Genomic DNA, 23,641 nt, shown 5'->3' on the forward strand with positions numbered 1-23,641 from the left:
ATAAAGAAGAAAAGCCCAAGCAATAGGAGAAGGTGTGAACATTGGAAATACGTGTGAAGTGTGGGATTGTTGACGCAGATTATAGAGTTGCAGTTGTTCTCATTCTAACTTGAGAAGGCTTCAAAGTCATTATGAGCAGAGGCTGCCACATGTCCCTCTCTTGCAGCAAGTCTCAGAGGAGAGCAACTGCAGTCCAAGTTAGGGTCCCAGTGCACACTGACGCTCCAGAGCTACTTCTGCCTTCATCAGCTTGAGCTGGTGACAGCTCTTCTGTTGGAAGATCATGGTTGATAGGTCCTGCATAAACTTGGGGTAATGACTAGCTCTTGCATAATCATGAATTGGAGAAAACATCTTGTGATGTGTTACTTCTAAGGAACTTAAAGTAGAATGAAAATTCACATGCAATTTACTGATTCCTTAAGCAAGGTTTTAAGTGAGAAGACAGCTGTGGAGCGCAAAGCCAACAGACACACTCTTGCTCCTTCAAGAGTCCGTGGTTCAAAAGATTTTTCTCCCCACCACTAGGAAAAATGGAATTCTCACTTCTTCTCTAGCTGTTTGCTAGATATAAGAACATAGCGGCTGTGAATCTGTCTAGCTGGCTTCATCACAGTTCTTGCTCCCTAGTTTACTTTTAGGCTGTGATTTTTAATATTGACTATCTCTTCACCCTGGGAAATCTTACTGAATTAAGAATATATAAAAGCTTCTGAAACTATCTGAGCGTATCTTCTAGTGAACTAAATGTTGCATGTTCAAATCACTTAAGATTTTTGATGCAGGTAGATTTTTAAGGTTTTTTCTTCATTTAACTAAAGGGAATTCTCAGCAAAATTTGAAATTACCTTTGTAATTTGAGTATTTCTTTGCATATAAATAGCTAACATTCCTTTTTCACTAATGGCTCTAAAACAGACTCAAACCTTTTGACAAAGCTCAAATGGACGAATATATGGAAAGCATTGCCTTTAAGTAAGGTGGACATGTTGGCAGTTGGTGATTCTACTGACTTGTGGCTTGGACAGCATCCAACATTTACAAACTACAAATGTGAACAGGTAGCAAACATTATAATAAAGAGCTTCTGGATGCCATGGTAGGGTTTTTTTGTTTAATCTATGTATTCCTGGGACACTTGTGTGCAACAGTGAGAGGGCCAAAAAATCTAAGAGGTTTTGATGGACTTGTCACCATCAAAGATTATATATGTACAAATTAACTCATTGTCTTGTCTGACCCCATCTATATGTCAAAAAGATTAAAAGAAGTCATATTAAAATCCTTTAACAGTTACTCCGGTAAAATGTGTATTTTCTTTTCAAAATCTATATTCTTTGGGGAAAATGTTAAAGTAGTTGTTAAAAAAGATTCTGTAATAAAATTCTTCATGTTGAAACATTGCATTGCAGCATTCTCTGAGCAGAAAACTGAAAGAACTCTTCACTTTAATTTTTTTTTCAATCAAAAGAAGACAGGGGCAGAAAATATTCCAGGCCAGACACACTGTGCCTCTAATTTGATCGAAAAATTTGAAATCAATGAAATTTACTCTGAAATGACATTGCTTACTCCCTTAGTCTAGCTCCAAGTTCCAAGTGGGATACAGTCTGCTTTCAGAGAAAATCTCTTAAATTCAGCCTTTCCCCTGTCTGTTATGACACGTAAAATTTACAGATCCTGGGATTGTGAAATTGTTGCTGTGAAGTGATTACATCATAGACTACGTCCATGAGCATACTTACTAAATCCTAATGGACAGTTACTTAGAGAGGACCTCTTTAAGAAAACATGTTAGCCAAAGCTTAGTTTGGTGTAGCTTCTCTATAGACTGATTCAATTTGAGAAATTAAACATTCTTGAAACCTAACTGAAACCAAGGTGTTGATCTTCCTTTTAAACTACAAAGACGAGGCTAATTCAAGGGCATTTACAAAATGCACGGAACTTTACGCAGGAAAAATAGGGAAGTTGAAATCAAAAAGGAAGGAATCTAACATCAAAACATCAAAAAGGTGAAAGGAATTATAAGACTTAACAAAGATAAAGTCCTGTATCTGGGATGGAGTAATCCCAAGCAGCAGTACAAACTGGGATCTGTCTGGGTCTGCTGAAAAGGACCTGGGGGTCCCGGTGGGCAGGAAGCTCATCTGGAGCCAGCAGTATGCCCTGGCAGCACCGAAGGTAAATGCTGCCACGCATTGGTGAAGACAAAAGTATAGTACAGCCAGCAGATCAAAGGTGTAATTACGCCACTTGACTTGGCAGTTGCTAAGCCTCATCTGGAATACTGTGTCCAGTTTTGGTCAACTCAGTTCAAGAGAGACATTAAAAAACTGGAGAAGTCCAGTGAAGGTGCCACTGTGATGATCAGAGGGTTGGAGGAATTTGGTTTGTTCAGCCCAGAGAAAAGAAAGACTCAGGGAGATCCAATCACCGTCTTACAATACCTAGAGGTAGTTACAGAGAAGAAGAGGGATGCACCGTGATGGCACAATAGACAACAGGCCCAAGTTGTTGCAGGTGAAATTCCATCTGACTATAAGAAAAATGCTCTGGAGTGCAATTAAACACTGAAAGAGATTGCCAAGTGGTGGTACCTCCCTCATTGGAAATATTTGACTCATCTTGACAGGGCACTGGATAACCTGATCTCAGACCTGCTTTCAACCGGAAGGCTGGACTAGATAAGCTCCAGACATCCCTGCCAACCTAGATGGTCCTGTGACTCTGTGCTTAGGAGAGAAAGAAGGAACTCAGAAGGCAAGCCACAGGCTGAAGAAGGGCTTTGATACATCAGATAGCATTGACTTTAAGCCTTTGGCAGAATGGAGGGAGAAAGATGTGAAGAAATGTATTCTTTTCCATCTATATGCACACCTCCCACTGGCTTCCTTAGTGGTAACACGCTTTAGTAAGCCAAAAGTGTCAGGTGTAGTGCTACAGCATTGTGTGACCCATGTGGTTATAAAAGACACTGTGTTAAAACCAGTCAGCAGTCTTGGGGCAGTGCATTGTGTATGTCTCTCCAAAAGGACCAGTAAGCAGAGGCCTGCATCCTGGGAGAACATTAGCAGCCACAGACAAGAGCTAGATATCAGCATGCTTAAGAGGTCTTGGTTCCACTGTATTGAGACCAAATGAGTATCCTCATAAAACTAAGAGTTTTCAGTGCATTCATGCAGCACACAAATTAGCAAACTGAAACTTTAATCCCTCTCAGAAATGAGAAAAGCTTAATGGTTGCTTTCCTCTATCTTTATTTTGATGGAGGAAGACAAATTACTGGTAATGAACACGGTAAGTCTAATTCCCCAGTAGAAACTATAAAGAATGAAATTCTTTTTCCTTAGTTTCTTAAAAATTAACTTGCAGTTTAACTTTAATAAATTCTGATAACAAAAGTATGGTAAGAATTGAGTTTCAAGCAACTTATATTGTAACATTGCCACTATTTATCATTTGTTTTCTTAATTTCTTCACTCTCCATATTACACATCTGATGATAAAAGGGATGGTACACTAATACTTTTTTTGCTGGAAGTTCATTTAATTGGATGCATGTTTTAGTGTACTTGTTTTATAGAGGTATTAACTTACTTAAGGGGCTTATCTCCACATTAGAGAGAGGAATAATTTTTTTCTTAAGGAAGAAAGCACTCATCTAAATTGGACTGTCAGCTTCTCATGGGCTTCTTCTGCTTTGTTTTCAAGCCGTCTCTCTTGACAGGTGGCTACTTTGTTCCAGTCAACAGAAGAAAATTCCATTAGAGATCTTGTCATTGCCCGTAGTAAAACGGCATCTTCAGGGTTCTCAAATGGTACTCTGCAAAAAGAACAAAGCAAATGCGCACTATCTGAATGTTTCCAAACTACTTTGGAGCTAATTTACTACACACACTCTAGAAAGTGAAGTTAGAAGTCATGATGCACTAGCAGTGAGGATTTGAAAATTTAAAATTTTCAGGTGGTTTCCTTTTTTTACCATATTTAAGAAAGCTAAACAAAATGAGAAAAGGTCAGAATCACAGGATTCTAAGAAAAAAATCATGCTATAAATTATTTAAAATACATTTATAGTAGACTTAAAGATGTTCTTTTGTTCTCACTGCTTTTTTTTCCGCAAAAATTATAATTGTTGTACACTTTTAATGCTCTGACTCAATGGAAATCATAAAACTAATTTTATGATTTCATAGTGATATGATACCCATTAATTCAAATGCATATTTATTTCATTGTGGATCTTTTAACTAACCACCATGCAAATATCACTTCTCCAAGCTCTGAATCTAGAACACTCTGAGCTTGTGTTGTTCATGTATCCTGCCACAGCTGCAGTCTGCGAGAGAAAAGTGGCAGACACACAACTTCAATGCAGAATTGACAAGGACTGCATTTTAGACCAAAACTTTTTAACTCAGATAGATACAATATTAAAACCTGATCTTACAAGAACTTATTTCTTAAAGATGTACCTGCAATAACACACACCTAATACAAACCATGGGACTATCTCCGCCAAGTATAACACACTTTGTCATGAAAAGGTACAAAGCCTAAGCATCTACATAAATAAGATGGAGAGAAAGCTGTACATCCATTCTATCAATAAAGACAGCTAACTCCACTGAAAGCAGGTAAGAATTTTTAAACAGAAATTAACTTAAAGGCTGTACTCAAAGTGAGTAGCTAAATAAAATCAAATTGCTAAAGGATATCATCACACGTAGGCTTTTATTATTTCCTTTAATAAATGTTTCAAATATTTTTGTGTGTAAAGCTAGAAAGTAAAAACAAGCCTGATATCTGAAGTTTGTAAATTTACTCTTATAAAGATAGCATCTAAAATGTCATCACATTGAAGTGCAACCTTTATACTGCCTCAATCCACACACAGAGATGAGAGATGTTTTACGTTTATTTCTATGATTTTGAAACTGAACAGAATAAAAGTAACTTCAAGTACAGACTAAAAAAGTTTCATTCTACAAGTCATAATATTTTCCAGAGAATATGTATTTTTGAACAGCCAGTCAGGGGAAAGTTTTCTGGGCCATAATACAGAACAGCTATTCTGATGCTCTAAGACTTAAAGCATGCTTTTTTCTAGTGATCAGTATTGGATCTTATAAATAAATAACATTTTTATATACCCATTTCCAAATGCAGACTATCTTTCATTATTAAATTTCAGACAGCAGTGGGTAGGGTGTCTCATCAGAATAGTATAGAGTTGCAACTATGTTAAATACAAAGACCAGAAATTTTTTCAAAAGCTCACTTTTACTGGACTTTTTTTCTGGTTAGGGTATTTTTCAGGCACAAGAAGAGGAAATCAAGTAAATGCTTCAGAGATGCAAAAGAAAACGAATTTCAAAAATTTACTTACTTATTTGTGTGATTTCCAAATTCACAACCTATAACAAAAAGTTCAAATTAAGACATTAATGGCTGTACAGCATTTTGACTAGCTGAGGATCACCATCCTGATCCTAAATTACTTGTTCAAATGAACTGAAAACTAGCAGAAGACTTGAAATGTTCAAGATCATCTTTTATTAAATTACTGTGAAAACAAGTATCTGTTGGGGGGGGGTTAAGTTTATGTAGTTCTTGTATTTCTTATATTTTATTTCCCATAGACATACATTTCCATGCATTTTTTTTTTCTTTCACAGAAAAATGATGCCACTGTCTATATATGTGAATGATTGCATGGTAGTGATAAAGACAATTATATGCCTACCTTGATAATTATCAGCAAAACAAAGAAATCATTAAATATCATTAACTATCCTTTTTTCCCAGCCTTTTCAAAATTATTAAATACACTGCTCTCAGGTTTACTATTGTGATATATATATTAAAAAAAATTGCAGGTATTTTATTACTGCTCCAAACTTCATCTACACTACTGTTTAACATGCTACCATTTCAGTCATCTATGCACAATATTGTTTTTCTTATCTTTAAAACATCAAAAAAGCAGATGAGATTGTGTGGGATTTCAAGGCTTGTTCTGGATTGTCATACGGTACAAGTCACAAGGTTCCAGGTGGTATTCACCTGCTTTCTTGTGCCAGGATCATGCTGTGTTCCAGATCTGAAAGTTTTAAGAACTCTAAAAATTATTTATATGCTATTATAAGACATCATAAAAATATTCTCAGCTTGGAAAGCATAAAAAGGAATCTGCTTACAAAACTAGGCAACATAACATAAAATTTAAAACAGCATTTGGAAGAAAATACTTTCTTCAAGAGATTATTTTGTAAAAGCACTAGAGGGCATCAAAACTCTATGATGCTGATCACTGTCTGAGGCTAGAAGTGTACTGAGATGTTTTTAATTAAATAAAAGTAAAACTAAACACTCACAAGACACATATTGAAAAAAATGAAATTTTGTTTGTTCAGCTATCTTTAAAGAGAATTCTGTAACTACAGGGAGTGACTAGAACTTATTTGCCACAATACTCCTAGTAGAAGGATTAATTTGTTGCCTGTTGCTGCCACTACTACTCAATTTATGAAGCAATTTGGTTGACTTCCTGATGCATTTATACTTTATTACTAAAATCGGTAACTTTTTATCAGGTGAGTGAAAAGACCTTCTTTAATTCAAATCACCTAAAAAGGTATGCTTTTCCGTACATTATTATAAATACCTGAGGGCATCATCAGTCTTCTGGCTGGTTGACTGCACCTGCTAGATCCCACTGTAGCTCCCAGGGGTGTATTTACTCTCCTTCCAAAAGCTATTGACTGCACGGCACAAGACCTTTCACGGTTATAAAGATGAAGCGCTGACTCCCTTTCTCTTTGTGTAACTGCTGTTAAAAGGGATATAAAAATTTTAATTTTTCTATCAACTGAAAATGCTGGTATTGTCTATCTGCATGCAGAAGGTGATTCACTTTTTTTGTGCAGAGTTTTGTAACAACAGCTGTGTAAATCTGCATAATTTCACAACAATTAAATATGGGAACATGGGTGATACTTCCAAAGGCTTTGGGTGAAGCCCTGTCCAATAAAATAAAGGTTTTTTTCTCTTGAGTGCAGTAGGATCAGAAGTTTTAAACCAAGAAACTAGAAAGCAAGACTTTTCATGCCATTTAAGTGAGATCTACTGCAGAAGTCAGTAAAGATTGGCAAGTTTCTTTTATGAATAGCAAAACCAAGTCCTGGTTCAAGGCCAGTTCAATTCCCATTGCTCAATTACAGAGAAAACTGTAGGAGTGCTCTCAAATCAAAAGAAAAGCTTCAAATTTTCCTGTTTTGCACTTGAATTAAAAAATAAGTTTTAAACAAAGAGTTTGAGACTGTTAAGTCAAATAGGGGATGTTAACTTCAATTATACGAACTGCATACTAATCTAGTACTTCAGCTATGGAACAGAAGTGAGCTAAAGGTTTAGCACAAATAACGCTGGCAGAAGCATTTTGAATTCAGGGAAGTTTTTAAGTCATGGTGTCTAGGGGAACAATTAGGAAGGAACTGCAGTAGCCATGCCTGGAGGTAACAGAAGTGTGAGCACGTCTCGTGTAAAGGAGACAGCCAGGACTATGCTGTGGTAATGTTCCACAGATGGTGAAGAAGCTTTGTAATGTTAGAGAAACAGTTCACTAAAGAGAAAGTCCAGGGTACAGCTTGATACAAATTAGGGCCTCAAGTCTTAATCCAGGACTGATTACAGTATAACTGTATTTAGGAGATTAAGTCCAGGAATTTTACGGAAGTGTTTCTAAAGCTCTAACTGCAACATGTATTTTCCAGCACATTAAGCTTCAGTCATTGCTTCTTAGTCAAAAATGATCCTTAATAAAACAGTCTGACAGATGTGCTAAGCACAGGTGTAGCACAAGATGAAATATTCAAGAGACTGGAGGTACCAGTGCAAAATGAATGTGTAAGCAAATGGCCATGTGGTCGGATCCAGCAGCTCCTCACCAGCCCCTGACACATGCTGTGGCCCAACCACCAGCCTTCCTTCATGACAGAGCTACACAGTCTGCCAGCCCCTGCAGATGTCCTGTGGCTGCCTTGCTCAAGTCCTGCATCCTGATTCTCCTAGAGACTGGGAGCAGGTTTTCAAGGTGACATTGTTTTTTCCTTACTACTTTCTTGCAAGGTAGAGCTGGGGTAGGAATCAACGCCTTTCTCGGTGCTCTCCAGTAATTTTCAGTCCTCCTGCTAATCACATATCTCTCCAAACACTAGAGACAAAAATCACCAAAGTTGATTTTCTGAGTCCACTGTGGCATGTTTATGGATTGACTGATTTATTATTTGGCTATTCTTAAGACAGGTTTTGGGTTTTTTTCTGTAGAATTTACAGTAGACAAGCTGTGGAAGCTCTCTTGATGATTTATGAAGATTTATATTTGAAAGCTTGGTCAGCATGTACCTCATCAAGAGGTATATGCATATACATATTTAAACTGTACAGAAACATGTAGATAGCTGAGGATATTATCCATATCTAAGTAAACACACTCACCCATGTGAATATACCAGTTTGAATGCACAAATGTAGGTATATGTTTCTAAGCACAGGCTTTTATCTGTCTTACCCAAAAATATATAGACCAAGATACAAGATAAACATACACAATTTAAAAAGAAAAAGAAATCAAAAGCATTTGGCAAAGTTAACTGTTTATGCCATGCAAACTCTATTTGCTTGACAAATCTTGCAAAAAATGGGTAGCTGTTCATTAGATCTTTTGCTATATCAACAAATGCATATAAAAGAACAGGTAAGATTAATTCACCTATTTTTCCAAACTGATTAAAATCAAAAGCAACTGTCAATGCTTTCTGAGAAGAGGAACGAAATCCTTACACTTCCTGTCAAGAAGCTGTACTGAAGGAAGGAAGTATATCACATGAAGCCGGTAGTCTGGGTCTTGTGCCAGAGGGTTATGGAATAGGTCTGCAAAATGTATACAGAAAAAACAAACAACATCACAAAAAAACAAACCCAGCAAAAGAAAAGCAACTAACTTAGCAAGGCAGGAAAATTAAAGATCAAGAGCAGCCAAAGATTTTGTACAAAATATTATCAAATTCAAATTGGTCTTCTGCTGGGCAAACAAAGCATAGTCTCCTTACACATGCAAAATTACTCAACTAAACATGGACTGCAAGAATTGGCTTATTGCAGGGTATGCAAAATACCACAGGCAAGAACTGAGTAAAGGTTCCATCATGCACTCCAAACCTTTGAAGTTTTTTTTTCTATTTTTTATGATATATAGACAAAACCACTAAGTGTTTGCCATTGATATTTTTATGTATTGTTAGGTGAAGCCTACTTTAAAAAACAGTACTCTTTTAGGTGTGACAACTTAAAGGTAAGACACAAAATTTGTAGGGGGAGAGAGTTATTAAAATCAGATGAGCTTTAGGACACCTAAGGCTTTATCATAGCTGATATAAAGATTTATCCCATAGACACAATATAAAATGTAAATACCCAGTCTTCTGATGAGTTTGAAAACTCAAGAAACTTAAAGAGTGAAATGTTTAAAAGGGCCTAAGTTCCTGAGAACTAAGCTCCAAAAGCCCATTAGCAACTTGACTAAAATACTTACGTTCAGGTTCACATTACCTGAATAACCAAACCTTTGCAACACAGAGACAGGTATCAGTCCTGTGCTGCTGCTTTGCCAGATGTGGAACATTTGCCTAGCCAGAGCAGTTTGTTTCATGAGAGTGATATCTAAGGTTGATTAAAATAGAAACTGGCTCATTCCCAAATCAGCTAACAAACAAACAAACAAGTGTTGGGTGGGGTTTTTTTCCTAAATGAAAAACATAATAATGCTATTTTTATCCTTATACAAATGCTGTTCTTCAGAGACAGTAAAAATAATCAGGAGGCTGCTACCTTGAGATCAGAGCAGAGAAAAAAAAATCTTAATAATTTTGACAACTTCTACCAAGGTCTACACTGGTCTGTTTTTCTCTTTTTGAAGAAAGGCTGTGGCTAATATTCACTCTAGGGTAAAAAATCCTGTTATATGTAATTTTAGCACTTAGGGAGGGAAAGAGGTATTACAGAAGCAAGTAAGAGATACTAGAAGAAGAAAAGAGTCTGGAAATATTCCACACGGATTTGTAAACTACAAGATGCCATTTCATGTTCTTCAGGATAAGTATGACAGCCAAAGGGCTCACTGCTTGATGCAATTTAGCAGTTATTTTGAGGGTGCAGTAAGGCTAGAACGGGCATTTGGTATCTCTTACACAGAAAACACTTGTTCATGTATACAGAGGAGAACTTAAAATATTTTAATTCTTTAACAAATTTTAAAAAATCATTGTACTTCGAAGTAGCTAAGAGACCCACAAGGTGGCAGCAAAAGAAAGTTCCATTTTTACCAAAGTAGTATATAGCTATTTTTTCTAGAAAGTGCTCATCAGAAAGAATATTAGGTATATATCTAGTAAGTCTGTTCTTGAGTCAAGCAAATATGTGATACGGTTCCAGAGAGAAAAAATGTTTCACAAAGATCTCTAAAAGCAGGTATGTTTAGTACTGGAATGGAATGAAGATTCAAAAGAGATTTTTGCAAGGCACACACCGGGGTTGATACTAAGTATTTCTGAATCTGGATGCTACTTGGAGCACATCCCTCCTCATCAACACTGATGTGTAGGTTTGTTTTAGAGTATATGAATTTTTCTACTGCTCATTCTTACAATAAATCCAACCATTGTATGGATCAAGATGGTCTTATTTTACAAAACATCTGGGATCAATTCTTGGCTCTGCTATCTACTTTCTTGTCAAGGTCATGCAATTTCTACAAATTAGGGATAATGCTTTCTTCCTCCACAGTTTTGTCTGTTTTCTCTATTTGAAACGTAGGAAAACAGTGTGCCTATCCCACATGGGGCAGAAAGGAACTACTCCAGTAGAAACATAGTGAAGAACAAAAAGAGTTTTCTGAGGTCTAGCAGCAAGATGTTATCAGCTGCAGATAATAAATTAGTTGAGGCCATTTACAGAGTACGTAACAAAAATTTTGGATTCCAAAAGGGAGATGTGAGCACAAGGTGAGCCCATAAAGAAACCCTCCATATCTCTCAAAAGGCTGCACTCGTGAGCAACCCATCCAGTAAATCCTCAGAAGATACGCATTTTGTTAAACCAATAAAGTCCTGTTAATTTGAGAACTCATTATTATGAAAACTCTTTGAAACAAACACATTGACAATTTTTTCATGACTGCAAAAGTCAAAAAGGAATAACTGTAAAGGTAAGGTTATTAAGGTTATTAAGTTTCTTCCACTGATTAGCGTTTACTTTCATATCTTTGAACTAAAGAACAATTTTTTTATCAGGGTAGGTTGGTATATTCTATACATTGTTTGATACTTCTCTTAAACACTTGCTCTTCTATGGTGGTGGCCAGTCCAATACGTACCCAATTTTCACTATGTCATTGTGACAGCCATTCATAATAACTCAGCAGCACTTTTAAGTATCTGCTCTTTGTCTTTATTTCCCACAGACTGTTGCAACAAGTACAACAAAATCCCTGCGTGTGCTGAAGCTCCTTATTAATTTGTAGGGCTGTAACACTAAATTCAGGTGATTGGACCATTCATATATAGGATGTCTATCCAGACTTTGCCTAATCACTTCAAACAACTGCTTTCTTAAATGGACTATTTTTTCAATATCTTGCATATAATGAAAAAAATTACAATAATTTGGCTGGGATGTTGTCTTCCTAAACACTTGATTTGGTTTTTAATTCTGGTACAGTGTCAAGTTCAATTAAAAGTGTACTTTTCAAGCCATATTTTCTTTTCCCGCAATAAGACATTCAGTTTTCTGAATGCATAAGGAGGTATGGTTTGATGACATTCACCTCCATTAACTGTGTCACTAAGACGCAAAACTTGTTTCCTGTTTTCTCAAAGTACTGAGCGTTTGGCAGGACCTATGATGACATTCCTTTAGGAACCAAGCAAAAAGACTGCTTGCTTTTTTACTTTCAATAGGTTAATAGCATATAATACTACCTTCCCTGGAGGCTACTTCCTACATTGTAACTTAGTGGTACCAACACTGTCTTGTATAACTTAATTTGAAATTTCAGAGCCTATGCTACTTTCATTTCCAGCCAGTATATCAAAAAGTACTCTACACTTAATATCTAAAGTATATGTATTCTTAGACTCCAGAAATTCAGTCTGCCAAAAAGATGCAGAAAGTAAGTTCTATGAGCAACAGAATTCACGAGGCAGGAATTTGAGTTCTATAACTTATCACTCACATTCTCAACAGCAGTAACACCCATTCCTCCGCTCCCTTGATCTCTATGATAAATGTCATTGTACTCCCATGTTCCCTTACAAAAAGGCAGCAGTAAACTGCTTTGACTGCCTCCAAGCTACTCATCCAGGAGACTAGCTAGCCAGCAGCCAAAAAGAGTTAACTTCTGAACTCATTTGGCAGTTTTTTCTTAGTTGAGGTACTCTCTGTGGAATTTTCATGTCTTAGAGATCTCTTCTGTCAAATTTGGTTGAAATTGACAATTAGCTTCAAAAGCTATTGGCAAATGATGCGGAAACAGACAAGAAACATCCTGATAAGAAACACTGAAGAACTACTGCTCACTGTTCTGCAAAATAAAAATAAGGTATTACTTAGGGTCTGCAAGCTTATCATTCCTTTCAATTCCTTCACTGTTTTGCCAAGTTTTTTTAACTGGTTGTTGTGAAGCAACAGAATCTGTAACGCACATAGGTGTTTCAGAGCACCTGAAATAAAATGCAAAAGAATTAATTATTCTCACCATACCTGGCTGCTTTTATTAAATAATTATTTTGTTATGCTGCACACTGAATTTGATACTCTAGTTATCCATCTATGCCTGCCTTTTGGTATCACCTTGCATGAAATTAGTAAAAAAAAAATTATCTGAGATTTCAATATCACTTTCATCTTTCTAGTCACTCCCTTGAACATATGCGTAACTTTTTTCACTCCAGTTCCTTCCATTTGTTCCCATCGCCCTTGCCTCAACAAATCAACTGCATCCTCCCTTCTTCCTCCCTTCCTTCCTCCTATACCCCAGTAATCTTTGATTAATTCATCTTCACTTCCTTTTACCCTGACCTAATATTACCTTTGCCTCACAAACAATAAATAGTGAATTCCTCAGAAAATAGTTCAATTTCAAATAATTATTAATGTACGAAAATGTTATTAGAAAATATTGTTGTGGCTGACCCAGACTATGTGTTCACATCCTCACACGACATCAGGCTTAGACATTTCATTTTCCAAATTCTGTACAGTATTTCTCGTCCACATTTCTCTACAAATGATACTTGCCCTTCTGTTTACCCATATTGTGTTATCTTCTGTATTGTCTCGTGCTCATTTTCTTTCTTTCGAACATTCATTTTCCTCAAAATCTCACAGAAACTAATCAAGATCATTTCTCATCCCCACATTTTATAGGGATAGAGAAAAGTAAAATATTAACATTTAAAATGCCTAAAATATACACAGATTTATTATGCTTTGGCCTCTTCATTCACAAATTCACTAGTTTGTACAGCCACTTTAATCTACAAGAGCAAGCAAAACTGAAATAGAAATGTAAGACAGATGCAATTTTACAATAAAACAGTTTTGCAGTAACTTTGCAAAATACTTCTGATTATAAATGTAACTATTTCATGAAGAAACTGCAGAACCTTAGTGACTACCTTACAAGCAGGATAACTTACTAATTTATTACCTTTTTATTTTCATGTTACGTCTGTCAGCATTGCTATCAGTTTTTCATCATATAAACATAAATGGCTCTCAAAAGGTATTTCTGTCTGCTTACAGAGTACCTGGCCAGCAAGAGGACTACAAATCATCACGTAAAAAGAGCTTTGCATGTTCATTTTCAATATGAAATATTGTCATGTAAGTTCAAAAATATTTTACAATTGCCTGACATTAAAGTGAATGACATTTCATCCCTTAGACCAGGATAAACATATCACCTTATTGCCACTCAAGTATGCTGGAACAATTAAATCTCTAATAATTAACATGTATTGTTATGCACACATAGGAGCTTTTACCCATGTTACTTGCTGTTGTCCACTTTTGTAAATTTGAATGCCAATACACAGAAAAGAAAGTATAGGCCTCTGCTCAACAGTATAAAAAGGGAAGACTGGTACCTGATATATCTGTCAGTTCATTATTGTTGAGATAGAGTTCAGTCAAGCAATAGTTTTTGATCAAGAAAGTTAAATCTTGGATCTGAAATTAGAGTTAGGAAAATTGTTATATGTCAGCCTAAATTTAATTTTGGAGAAGTATAAACATGGCCTCTTGAAAACTGTTTAAATAAAGGTAGTTTCTTATATTTCTGTTTAAGACTCTTGGTTTAAGGATTCTCTTGATAGCTGAACTTTCATTAGAAATACTAATTACACATCAAATACAGCCTTACCTAATTTTTTGAACTACAAATTTAATATACATATTTGGAAACAGATTTTATTGAATTACTTCTCTTCACATTTTCTTCTACTTCTATTCATATTTGAAATATTTTTTATTGTGAGAACACCCTTGTAGGATGTAATAATTCTATGTTGATTTAAGAATACTCCTGAAATATATCCTTGGAATAAGCCCCGCATCTAGTTTTAAAATTATTTCTTCATCAGCAGGTCCAAAGAGCATATATTTGTCCTAAATTTCAAAAAATTACATTTACTTAGATATACAGAATCAATTACAACTACAATTACAAAAAAAAAAATGTACGTAGGGGTATATTCCCAAAAGTTATCTTCAATTCCTATGAAATCTCATCCCCTTGCTTGGAGAAGCTCAGTTCTAATCTTGTCTTGACTTCAGCGCAAGGTAAAGTATATGCAATGGGATACCAAGCTGACCATTATAATAGTTGAGAACTGGGAGTACTAAAGGTGCCTAAGTATTTATTCTACAGTTCAAATGCAAGAACAGCAAACAGAATTTTATTCCTGACACTATTTTGATTTCTGTGATGCAAAGCCATTTGTTAGTGGGGGAATGATTTCAGTCCTTGAATTGTGCCACTGATTTTAAAATAAATGTGCTTTGCTCTGTGTATTAACAGTATCTGAAAGTTGGAAGGAGGAGAACAAGACAGAGGTTTTTCCATTGCTAAAGTTCTCTGAAATCCTCTGAGAAAAGATACTTCAAAGTTCAAATTAATGCCATTCTCTGAGTCTTGCTTCACCTCAGAAAAACACGGTTCAGTGAAAACAGCAGTATTCTACAAATAAAAAAAATCCTACACTTCACAGTGATTACTGTATCTTGTATAGTGTAAAGCCCATACACACCTATTGTATATAGTGGTGTTTCTCCTTCCTTGATGAGATTGGGTTTTTTAGGATCATCTGAAATTTACTTTTTTTGGTGATAAAATTATTGTGATGCATTATTAAGAATAGAAAAAAAAATCTCAGATCTTCTGAGTTCAGAAAAATATGCTCCCTATATTAGAGCATTTAGCTGGGACTTCTAAGAAAAGCCACTGAGTGGCTTCTCCACACAGGTCATACAGAAAATGACATTTCCACACAAATTATATAGAACAACAGAAGAATGCTCTTTGTCACTGCTTAGGTAGGAAAGTGAGATCTGTGCAAAAATCAGATTTATTTATCTTTTATGGTCAGCAAGATCAGTTCTGCTTAGTCATCACGTCTTTTCTTCTTATTCTTTAGTGTCCTTTAGAAATACATGAGAAAGCCTTACTATACCTGTGATTTTAGTTCAACCTTTCAATGTATCCATATTTTTGCTTTTTTTGAAAATAGTTGGATAACCACAGGTCTTTTAGTGAAGTCAACATAAGATGCTATATAATTGATGTTAGCCTGGGGCAGCAGATATACATACACTCCTAAGTGACATGGAATGTAAATTTATTTTTTCTGCTGCTCACAGAGCTACTTATTTAGCTGAGCAAACGATTCTGGTGTTTTAAGACTTTGAGCCCATCATGAAAGTCAGGTAAACTACTGTACAGCAAGATATTTAAAAGCAGGTTAGAAATTTGTGGGTTTTATCACTTTTCTTGCTTTTTAATTACCAGTGGCTAATGGTGAAGGTTTGGATTCAATTCAAACATTTAATAATGGTTGGCTATGTATTTGGAGATTTCTAAATCAGGTAATTCTGCTGTCAAGTAGATGATTTTGTGTAAGATACAATGTGCTTAGATTTGGCTGGAAACTGCAGTGTCCGGAGATTTTGACAGAGCATTGTCTTAAAACCCCTACAGGATATAATAAATACTATAATCTAGATTTGCACAGATGGAGAAAGTAAGGCATGCGGTTTGTGTAATTGATTTAGGACCACACAATGCATTGGAAACAAGAGAAATTAATGTGGCCCAATGCCATACTCTAATCACTCTCCTGGAAATCTCTCCTACATCAAACAAGTGTAGGTGACACAATGGCCTGCATAATGGCAGATGATACCCCATCAACCCTAGCACTGCAGTGCTACTCCCCGTGCACAGGGAAAAGCACATTTGAAAGAGTTATGTGTCACTCGTGTTCATGAGGGCAAAAAGGAGTCTCACCTCAACCACCAGCCTGCCAGGAAATAAACTGTGCATGTCTGCAAGGGCATAAAAAAAGAGCTATGCATTTCCTGCAGTCCACTCCTTTCCTGAAAAACTAAGAAGCCCAGAAGTTGTTCTAAGAACACCTTACAGCCATTATCACCCGTTGGTCTGTTCCAAGAGCTGCCCACTCTGGTGGGCAGGGTATACTTGGTATGAGCTACACTGGAAACTGCTATCCCAGACCTCAGGTATCAGTACACTATCAGGCAATTTGGCCAGTAACTCAGTTCTAAATGCACTCAATCTTTCTTTTTATTGCTAAGGTATCATCACAAAACCTCAGCTTCTTAAACACACAAAATTTATAAATGTGATGTGAATCTAAAGGAAAAGATATCAGTTCATACTCTGTAATGTAAAAAAAATACTGTTTCTTCAAATCTATCATATTTAAATCAGTTAAATCTGCCTGGAAATTAAAAATAATTTATTTGCTTGACAATTATATAATACTTTATGTTAGAGAAATTATGAAATAATAGTCAGAGAGTCCAGATGCATTGTTCTGCTCTTTAAAGGAATACCTTATTACCTTATTGTTGTTAATCCACAAATACCTTAACCTATGAAACCGTGAAAGACTTGGGACACTTCTTAGTCCTCTGGTGGAAGAAAAAAAAAGAGTAACAAATTTCTTAGCATTAATGGAGCTTAATCACTTTACAAACAGTTGATTTTTTTTATAAATAATATTATACAAGCACTAAAAAGCCACACTTCTGTAGAAACCATAGCAGAGAAAGACATAAAGAACAAGATGGCAGAGACAGTGTAAGCATTTTAGACACCTGAAAACATAATAAAGCAACAGGTGGCAAAGAAACGGGAACAAACTGATACATTAATTTTTTTTCCATAACAGCATTTATTTTCCCAAGGACTATGAGTCCCATATATTCTGCAGTTTATAGAAATCCTGCTCAAAACACAGGGGGAGAAGTTTGGCACCCTGGGGACACAAACCTAAAAGGAAAATTGCTTTGAAGGTGCAGCGTGGATTGTTCAGCCACAGTGCCAGAGAAGCCAACAGAAGACAGACACCAAGCACATGAATGTACATTTCCTACTATTTTTCATATTTGTGCATATTGTGAAATCTTTTGCCCTTTTTTCACCCCTCTTCTCTCGTGTCCTCATATAAACTTAGTATTTACTCATATTCATTAACAGTCTTGTTTTAAATCAAACTGCACATCCACTGAGGCTGGAACTATCTCCTATGTGCTGGTAGGGTTTTTTGCTTAATTGTGTATCTAGCACTTTGAGCTTGCTAGTGTACTATAAATAACAAATTACCTAGTAACCAGGGAATATTAGTGAGCTGCCAAGTAATCTTCACTAATTGCTCCTCCTTATTTTTCATTGCTTTAAATAAATGTTCTTGATTTACATTAGAACAATTATAGATGACTTTTAGATGACAAATTTTAATTGACATAAAACTTTCCTCGTGGATTTTAACATGTTGCAAGACTAGGGACAGTGTTTCAGAAAGAACTAACGGGACTGATAAAAATCAACCTCACAGCATCAGTCTAAAATGATCTGCTTGTTTTCCAACTATGAAGTTTAGTCTCTAATTTCCCATGGTTCGTTCGGTTTTTTTCAACAAACTCTCCAGATACAGACAAAGGGGGAGTGGATAGCTTTTCTGATCTTGCATTTGAAAAAAAAAATCTGTCAAGAGCAAACCCTACAAAGTTGAGGTGCTGTACTTTTATTCTCCTGTATTTCTGAAAATCAGATTATCCCATGCTGCTACTTTGTTAAACTGTTTATTTGGCTTCCTCAAATAAACCATAAAAACAAACTATGAAGATACGTATTTATGTGTCTATTGTCACAAATAACAAGAAAATACATTACTGCAAGTAGTAAACACAAGCAGATGTGTGTTGACAGGACGTACAGAGCTCTTACAGAGCTACTAATTCTTCTGTATAGTTCTACCTGTACACCCCTGAACTATTTTTCAGGTAGCAAAGCCAAAATTACCCTCATATTCTTTGTCACTGCTGTTCTATACCTAGTTTACAGGTTTACATTTTAATTGGCTTTACTCCCTCTCTAGAAACAGCCTCATCTTGACTATCTCCAAGCCTTGATCTGTTTTGGTTTTTTGTAGCATTAAGGCATTTAATTTGCCCCGGGTAGAGCTTAATTCCCCTAACATTTTAAAAGAGCCTGTCCCTTTCTATATGCCTTCCAGGCTTTGCATGTCTCTTACAAACTGATCCTTTTTGGCCTGCAGCACTCTTTTCTTACCTACTGCTAAGTTAATCAGGATGACAGCTTTCAGTGTCCAAAAGTACATTTTTTCATGTCCCTTTAATAGTAGTGGTTTAAAAATATAAACTCGTTCCCTCTTATTTGATTGACTTTAATTATTATTTTTTCATTTTCTTATTTCAGCCAGCAGAAAATTATGTCAGACCAACAGTTAAGGAGGCATGATCTGATACTGAGATTGGCTGAGGTTCAAGGTTTATATAAATTGGTATAGAATAAAAGGAATTCACTTCTCTCCAATCATCAGAGAAGCCAGCTTGCATCATCTGTCTCAAAATGGTTTCATGGGAAGACAGATCACTTCTATATCTGCCATCTGAACATTTCTTTTTATTCCATACCAAAAAATATTTCAAAGCCAGTGAGAGCACACATTTAAGTATTTAAAATCAGAAAAATGTGCCTATTAAGACTGTATACACAGTTTTAATTCTTTTACACATACACATTAAAATAATTTTCTTGTATTGTTTAGAAAATATACATGTGCATCTTATAATTTTCTCATTATTTACACTTCTCCCTTAGATTTTATGTATGTTTTCTTCTTTCTAAAATACATATTTTAATACTTTTGACAGTAACTATATGTTTTACATTTTCTTTTCACAAAGCGTCAAATACTTTCTTGATGTAAATCAAGAGATGTGCTAAGGAATTTAAAGATATTAGTGGGTACATTTAAATTTTCAAGACCACTTGATTTCCACTAAAACCAACTAGACAACACTGAAATCCCTTAACACTTTTTTTTTTTTTTTGCAGTCATAGGACCTAGAGACCTTGAAAACCTTGACCCTGAATTATTAAACTACATTAGTTCTTTATATATGGTATCAGCCATACAAAGAGTAGATGCAGTTGTGAGGCTGCAGACAGGTATGCAACACTTGGAATTATGCCCTGGCCAGAAATTCAAAGTATGCTTTCCAAAAACTTTGAAGTATGCCCTGTCACGTATCCATCGTTCTATGGTAGCCTCTCAGCATGTTCATCCTACAACATACACCTCTATCAACCTAGATCACCCACAGGTTCATGAAAGCTTTGCCTTCCTTCACTTAGCATGGTTTATTCTCCTCATCTGCTCTACATCTTAAGCTGTTTCATAAAGCTCTCAGAGGAGATCAGTTCTCTGATCAGTACTGCCAGCCCCAAACAACTGTTCTTGTACTCACTTCATGTTGCCCTGCCCTCCCTTCAATTCTTAATAGTAGAGATGCAGGTAATTTCAAAGGTGCTACCAAGGAGTTTTACTGTTGCAATAACAGATTTCTTCAGGGAGGTCAGAAATTTGGCAGTTCTTAGACTGGGCAGGTCCTGTGTTTTTTCATTTGCCTTCTTGATGCTCTTTCCACCCAGCCTTACAAGCCAGTTAGAACAGGTAGAGATCAGCCCATTAAGACTCACTCCTCTGCTCCCTGTGGTAGAAGTTCATGCACAACACTGTGAACTTGCAGACCCTCAAGCAATTCTGGGTTGCTGGAGAAGGATTGTGTATCTAGGGCTGAGGCAGCTAACTACTTCACTGTGAGTATAGCTCTGCTGTGTATGTTGGTGTATCTTCACCATTTCTTCCTTCACACCATGTATGGACTAGGTATAAATATGATTTGCTGATATTTCACATATAAATGATGCTCAGAGAGTATCTGATACAGAAAGCTCTATGAAAGTTTACAATTTACTGTGTACTCTACTTTTAGTAAAAGCCAAACCACGAAACATATTTTACTTACTGTCCAGCCAGATACAATACTAAGACATCCACATTCCTCTTAAAGCCACAGATCTTCAGCTGTTTTTCTACTGCCTGACAGTATACAGTACATTTGTCAGCATAATATACTGCATAATTACAGATTCATTACAATATATACATATTCAGTGTCTAAATTAATACGCACACCAAAATTAATATAGGCATCACAGCACCTCGCAAACTATAACATAGTCTAAGAGACAAAGAGATATTAAATTAGCAGTCTCTATTTTACATTGATAAAAATACTCCAACAATTATGTTACACTAATATTCTTTTCTAGTGGAGAGTCATAGCTCATAGACATGAAGTGAAAAAGTATGTTGGCTGGAGAATGGGCTTCTCACTCAGGTCAGCCAACCTAGTACAAGCAATCAACAAGAAAACTGCTTAACTTGCAATACAGTTGCAACTTTATTTTATGCAACTTTACTTCATGCACATGACAAAACAGAGCAGCCAGAAAACTCTGCTTGTACATTTAATGTTGAAAAATGTAGGCACAATTTTGATTTTCAGAGTATATTACTGATGTGCTATAATTTGTAAAATCGATGAATCCTAGTAACATAAGGATTATGGATCTCAGTTACTAGTGGTTGATAAAAAGTAAAGTATCTATCAGGAAAAAAAAGGTTTTACTACATGAGTTATTATGCCCAACATCATAAAGATCACCATTGTTTAAAACACAAAATTGATTCGACTTTGCAACTAGAAAATGGCTTGGAAGCACCAACAGGCATGCCTAGAGCGGCCTGTTATTGGCTGCACAATCACTCCAGCGCGTTCTGGGTATATTGAACATACGTAAAATAACTGTGGGTGCACTTGCAAATGTGCCAGACCTGTCTGAACAGAGGAAGCAAGGAGCTCGGGGACTTGCAGTGCGCACTAGCCGCTTACTCCACACAGCTGATGTTGTGACTTAGTCCACACAACTGATGTTGGAACAGTGGCCATTTGCCCAGGAACTCGATATGGCCGGCAGCCTGATTGCAGCTGCCAAGTAGGGGAAAAATCTGGGACAAATGGCCGTATTTTTCTTTCTACACAGGCAAAATCTGCAGATGGAAAAAGAAGTGCCATCCGGAGAAAAGCAGCTGTGCGACAACCCCAAGCGCGCTGACGCCTGTCCCTGGGACAGCAGAAGGTGCACAGCTGCCGGGCGTTACCAATGGGGAACGCACACCTACTTCGGAGAACAGAAATCCCCGATACTACGCCAGACACAGTCAAGGAGACCGTGCCCCGAGATTTGCATTCCTCAAACTCCATTATCTGGGGTCTCACGCTCTCCCCACGCCGGGAGCCCCCTTCCCGGTCAGCCCCGGCTCTCCACCACAGCACCCCGCGGCCCCGGCAGGGCCCGCAGCGGCTCCGGCAGAGCTCAGGTGCGCGGCTTCTCCCGGCCAAATCCCTCCCAGGCAGGGCAGGCTGTCGCGCAGGTCTTGGGGCCGGCTCTCTCGGAGGAGCCGAGCCACCCGCTGCCGCCGGCGGCGGGGGGGATGCCGGGGCCGGCCCGCGCTGCCGCCGGCGGCGGGGGGGGGATGCCGGGGCCGGCCCGCGCTGCCGGTGCGAGCGGGGGAGGTTAGCTCCTTCCGCCGCCGCGGGAGGACTTGAGCACGCCTTCCTTCGGTATGCGGTAGCGAGCTTTCCCCTCTCCTTCGCGCCCGGCAGAGCGAGGGGGCGAGGCCGGCGCCGCCCGCCTGTGGGGCCGGGCCGGGGGCGCTGCGGGGGCGGGCGGGATGCGAGGGGCCGCGCCAGGGGCGGCCGCCGTTCAGAGCGGCGGCGGGCGCCGGGCGGAAGGCGGGAGAGCAGCGCGGGCCCTGGCGGCGCGCCGGGGCGGGGTGTGGGGAGAGGCCGCCGCTCCGCTCACCTGCCCGCCGGCGGTGGCGGCCGCCGCCATTTTAGAGTCCCGTTCCTAGGCGGCCGGGGGGAAGGAGCGCGAGCCGCGGGGGGGCGGACAGGCAGGCGGGGGGGGGGGCCGCCCCGCGGGGGTGACAGAGGGTAGCCTGGCGTGGCGCAGACAGCCCTGTCTCGGCGCTCCCTTAGAAACGGTGGTACCATTTCAACACCGAAATGGGGGCTGGGCCGCCCGACCCTGGGCGTTAAGACAGACAGGGCTTCGTGTCGGGGGAAGAAAGTGGGTGGCGAGCGAGGGGCCCCTCCCCGGAGAGCGGGGGCCCGGGGGTCGAAGGCGGGGTGGCCCTGCGGGAGATGCCGGTACGGCAACGGCTGAGGGAAATGGAGGGATATCTGCTTTACCTCGGGAAAGTCTTCTGAGTCGTATTCCCTCACAATCCTGAAAAAGTGTGCTGCCTTTTAAAAAAAAAAAAAAAAAATCCTGTGTGGATTTGGGTTTTTGTTAGTTTTGGGGGGGGGTTTAAAAGTACAAATCCTATATGCATGTGTGTATATATGTCACTTACAAAGAAAACACTTGTGACTTTAATTTACAACTAATCTACGCCGTATGTATTGCTCATTTGCAACTTGCAAATCACCTTGGTGCCTGAGAAAACGTCTTCCATGCCCACTCCTGGAATGGGCCCGCTGCTGCGACAGTGCATTTGGTTGAGTTTGGTTGTAAAGTAACACAAAATGTTTATGACATCCACATGTGGAAGCAACTGTTGCCATGTTATTTTTATAACCGTTTTACTGCATAGCACAAGCTGAAACACAGAAAAAACCATTTCCAGTGTGTGTGTGTGTGTACTCTTACGTGTATGTAGGACAATAGAAAATTTTTGATCAAGCTACAAAAAAAAATACGTCTGAAAACTCGGAGCTTTATTTAGCATTTAATTTACACAGAGTACTCAAGTTAGCAGAAGGAGTCATTTTAAATTATGTGCAACTGATATACAAAGAGCAAGAGTTGTGTGTGTGCGCAAATATATGAATAAGCTGT

At 38.0% G+C, this 23,641-nt stretch overlaps 1 protein-coding gene across 4 annotated transcripts; it reads right to left on the reverse strand.

The window, feature by feature from the left end:
- Positions 1–3,364: 3,364 nt before the first annotated feature.
- On the reverse strand, positions 3,365–22,870 carry LRRC72 (leucine rich repeat containing 72). Of its 4 annotated transcripts, XM_030008364.2 has the most exons (9): positions 22,604–22,741; positions 20,701–20,774; positions 17,205–17,274; positions 14,211–14,292; positions 12,669–12,782; positions 8,848–8,937; positions 6,671–6,835; positions 5,393–5,420; positions 3,365–3,826 (listed from the first exon to the last, which is right to left on the reverse strand). In XM_030008364.2, exons 1-9 carry the CDS (start codon positions 22,631–22,633, stop codon positions 3,661–3,663), a joined length of 819 nt encoding a protein of 272 aa, XP_029864224.1. In that variant the 5' UTR covers positions 22,634–22,741; the 3' UTR covers positions 3,365–3,660. The 4 variants fall into 4 exon arrangements, with proteins under 4 accessions (XP_029864224.1, XP_029864223.1, XP_029864222.1 ...); XM_030008363.1 differs by lacking the exon at positions 20,701–20,774 and having other exon boundaries at positions 6,671–6,832; positions 22,604–22,870; XM_030008362.1 differs by lacking the exon at positions 20,701–20,774 and having other exon boundaries at positions 22,604–22,870.
- Positions 22,871–23,641: the final 771 nt, after the last annotated feature.

Source organism: Aquila chrysaetos, chromosome 3 (genome assembly GCF_900496995.4).
Source record: "Aquila chrysaetos chrysaetos chromosome 3, bAquChr1.4, whole genome shotgun sequence".
NCBI lineage: Eukaryota > Metazoa > Chordata > Aves > Accipitriformes > Accipitridae > Aquila > Aquila chrysaetos.

Coding starts and splice junctions, on each gene's coding strand:
- LRRC72 (XM_030008362.1), bottom strand. CDS start 22,794: ATGGTACCACCGTTTCTAAGGGAGCGCCGAGACAGGGCTGTCTGCGCC. Junction 12,783..14,210: donor TGAACTGACAGATATATCAG/GTACCAGTCTTC, acceptor ATTTTATTTCAG/GTGCTCTGAAACACCTATGT. Junction 3,827..5,392: donor TTTGGAAATCACACAAATAA/GTAAGTAAATTT, acceptor TTCTTTTTGCAG/AGTACCATTTGAGAACCCTG.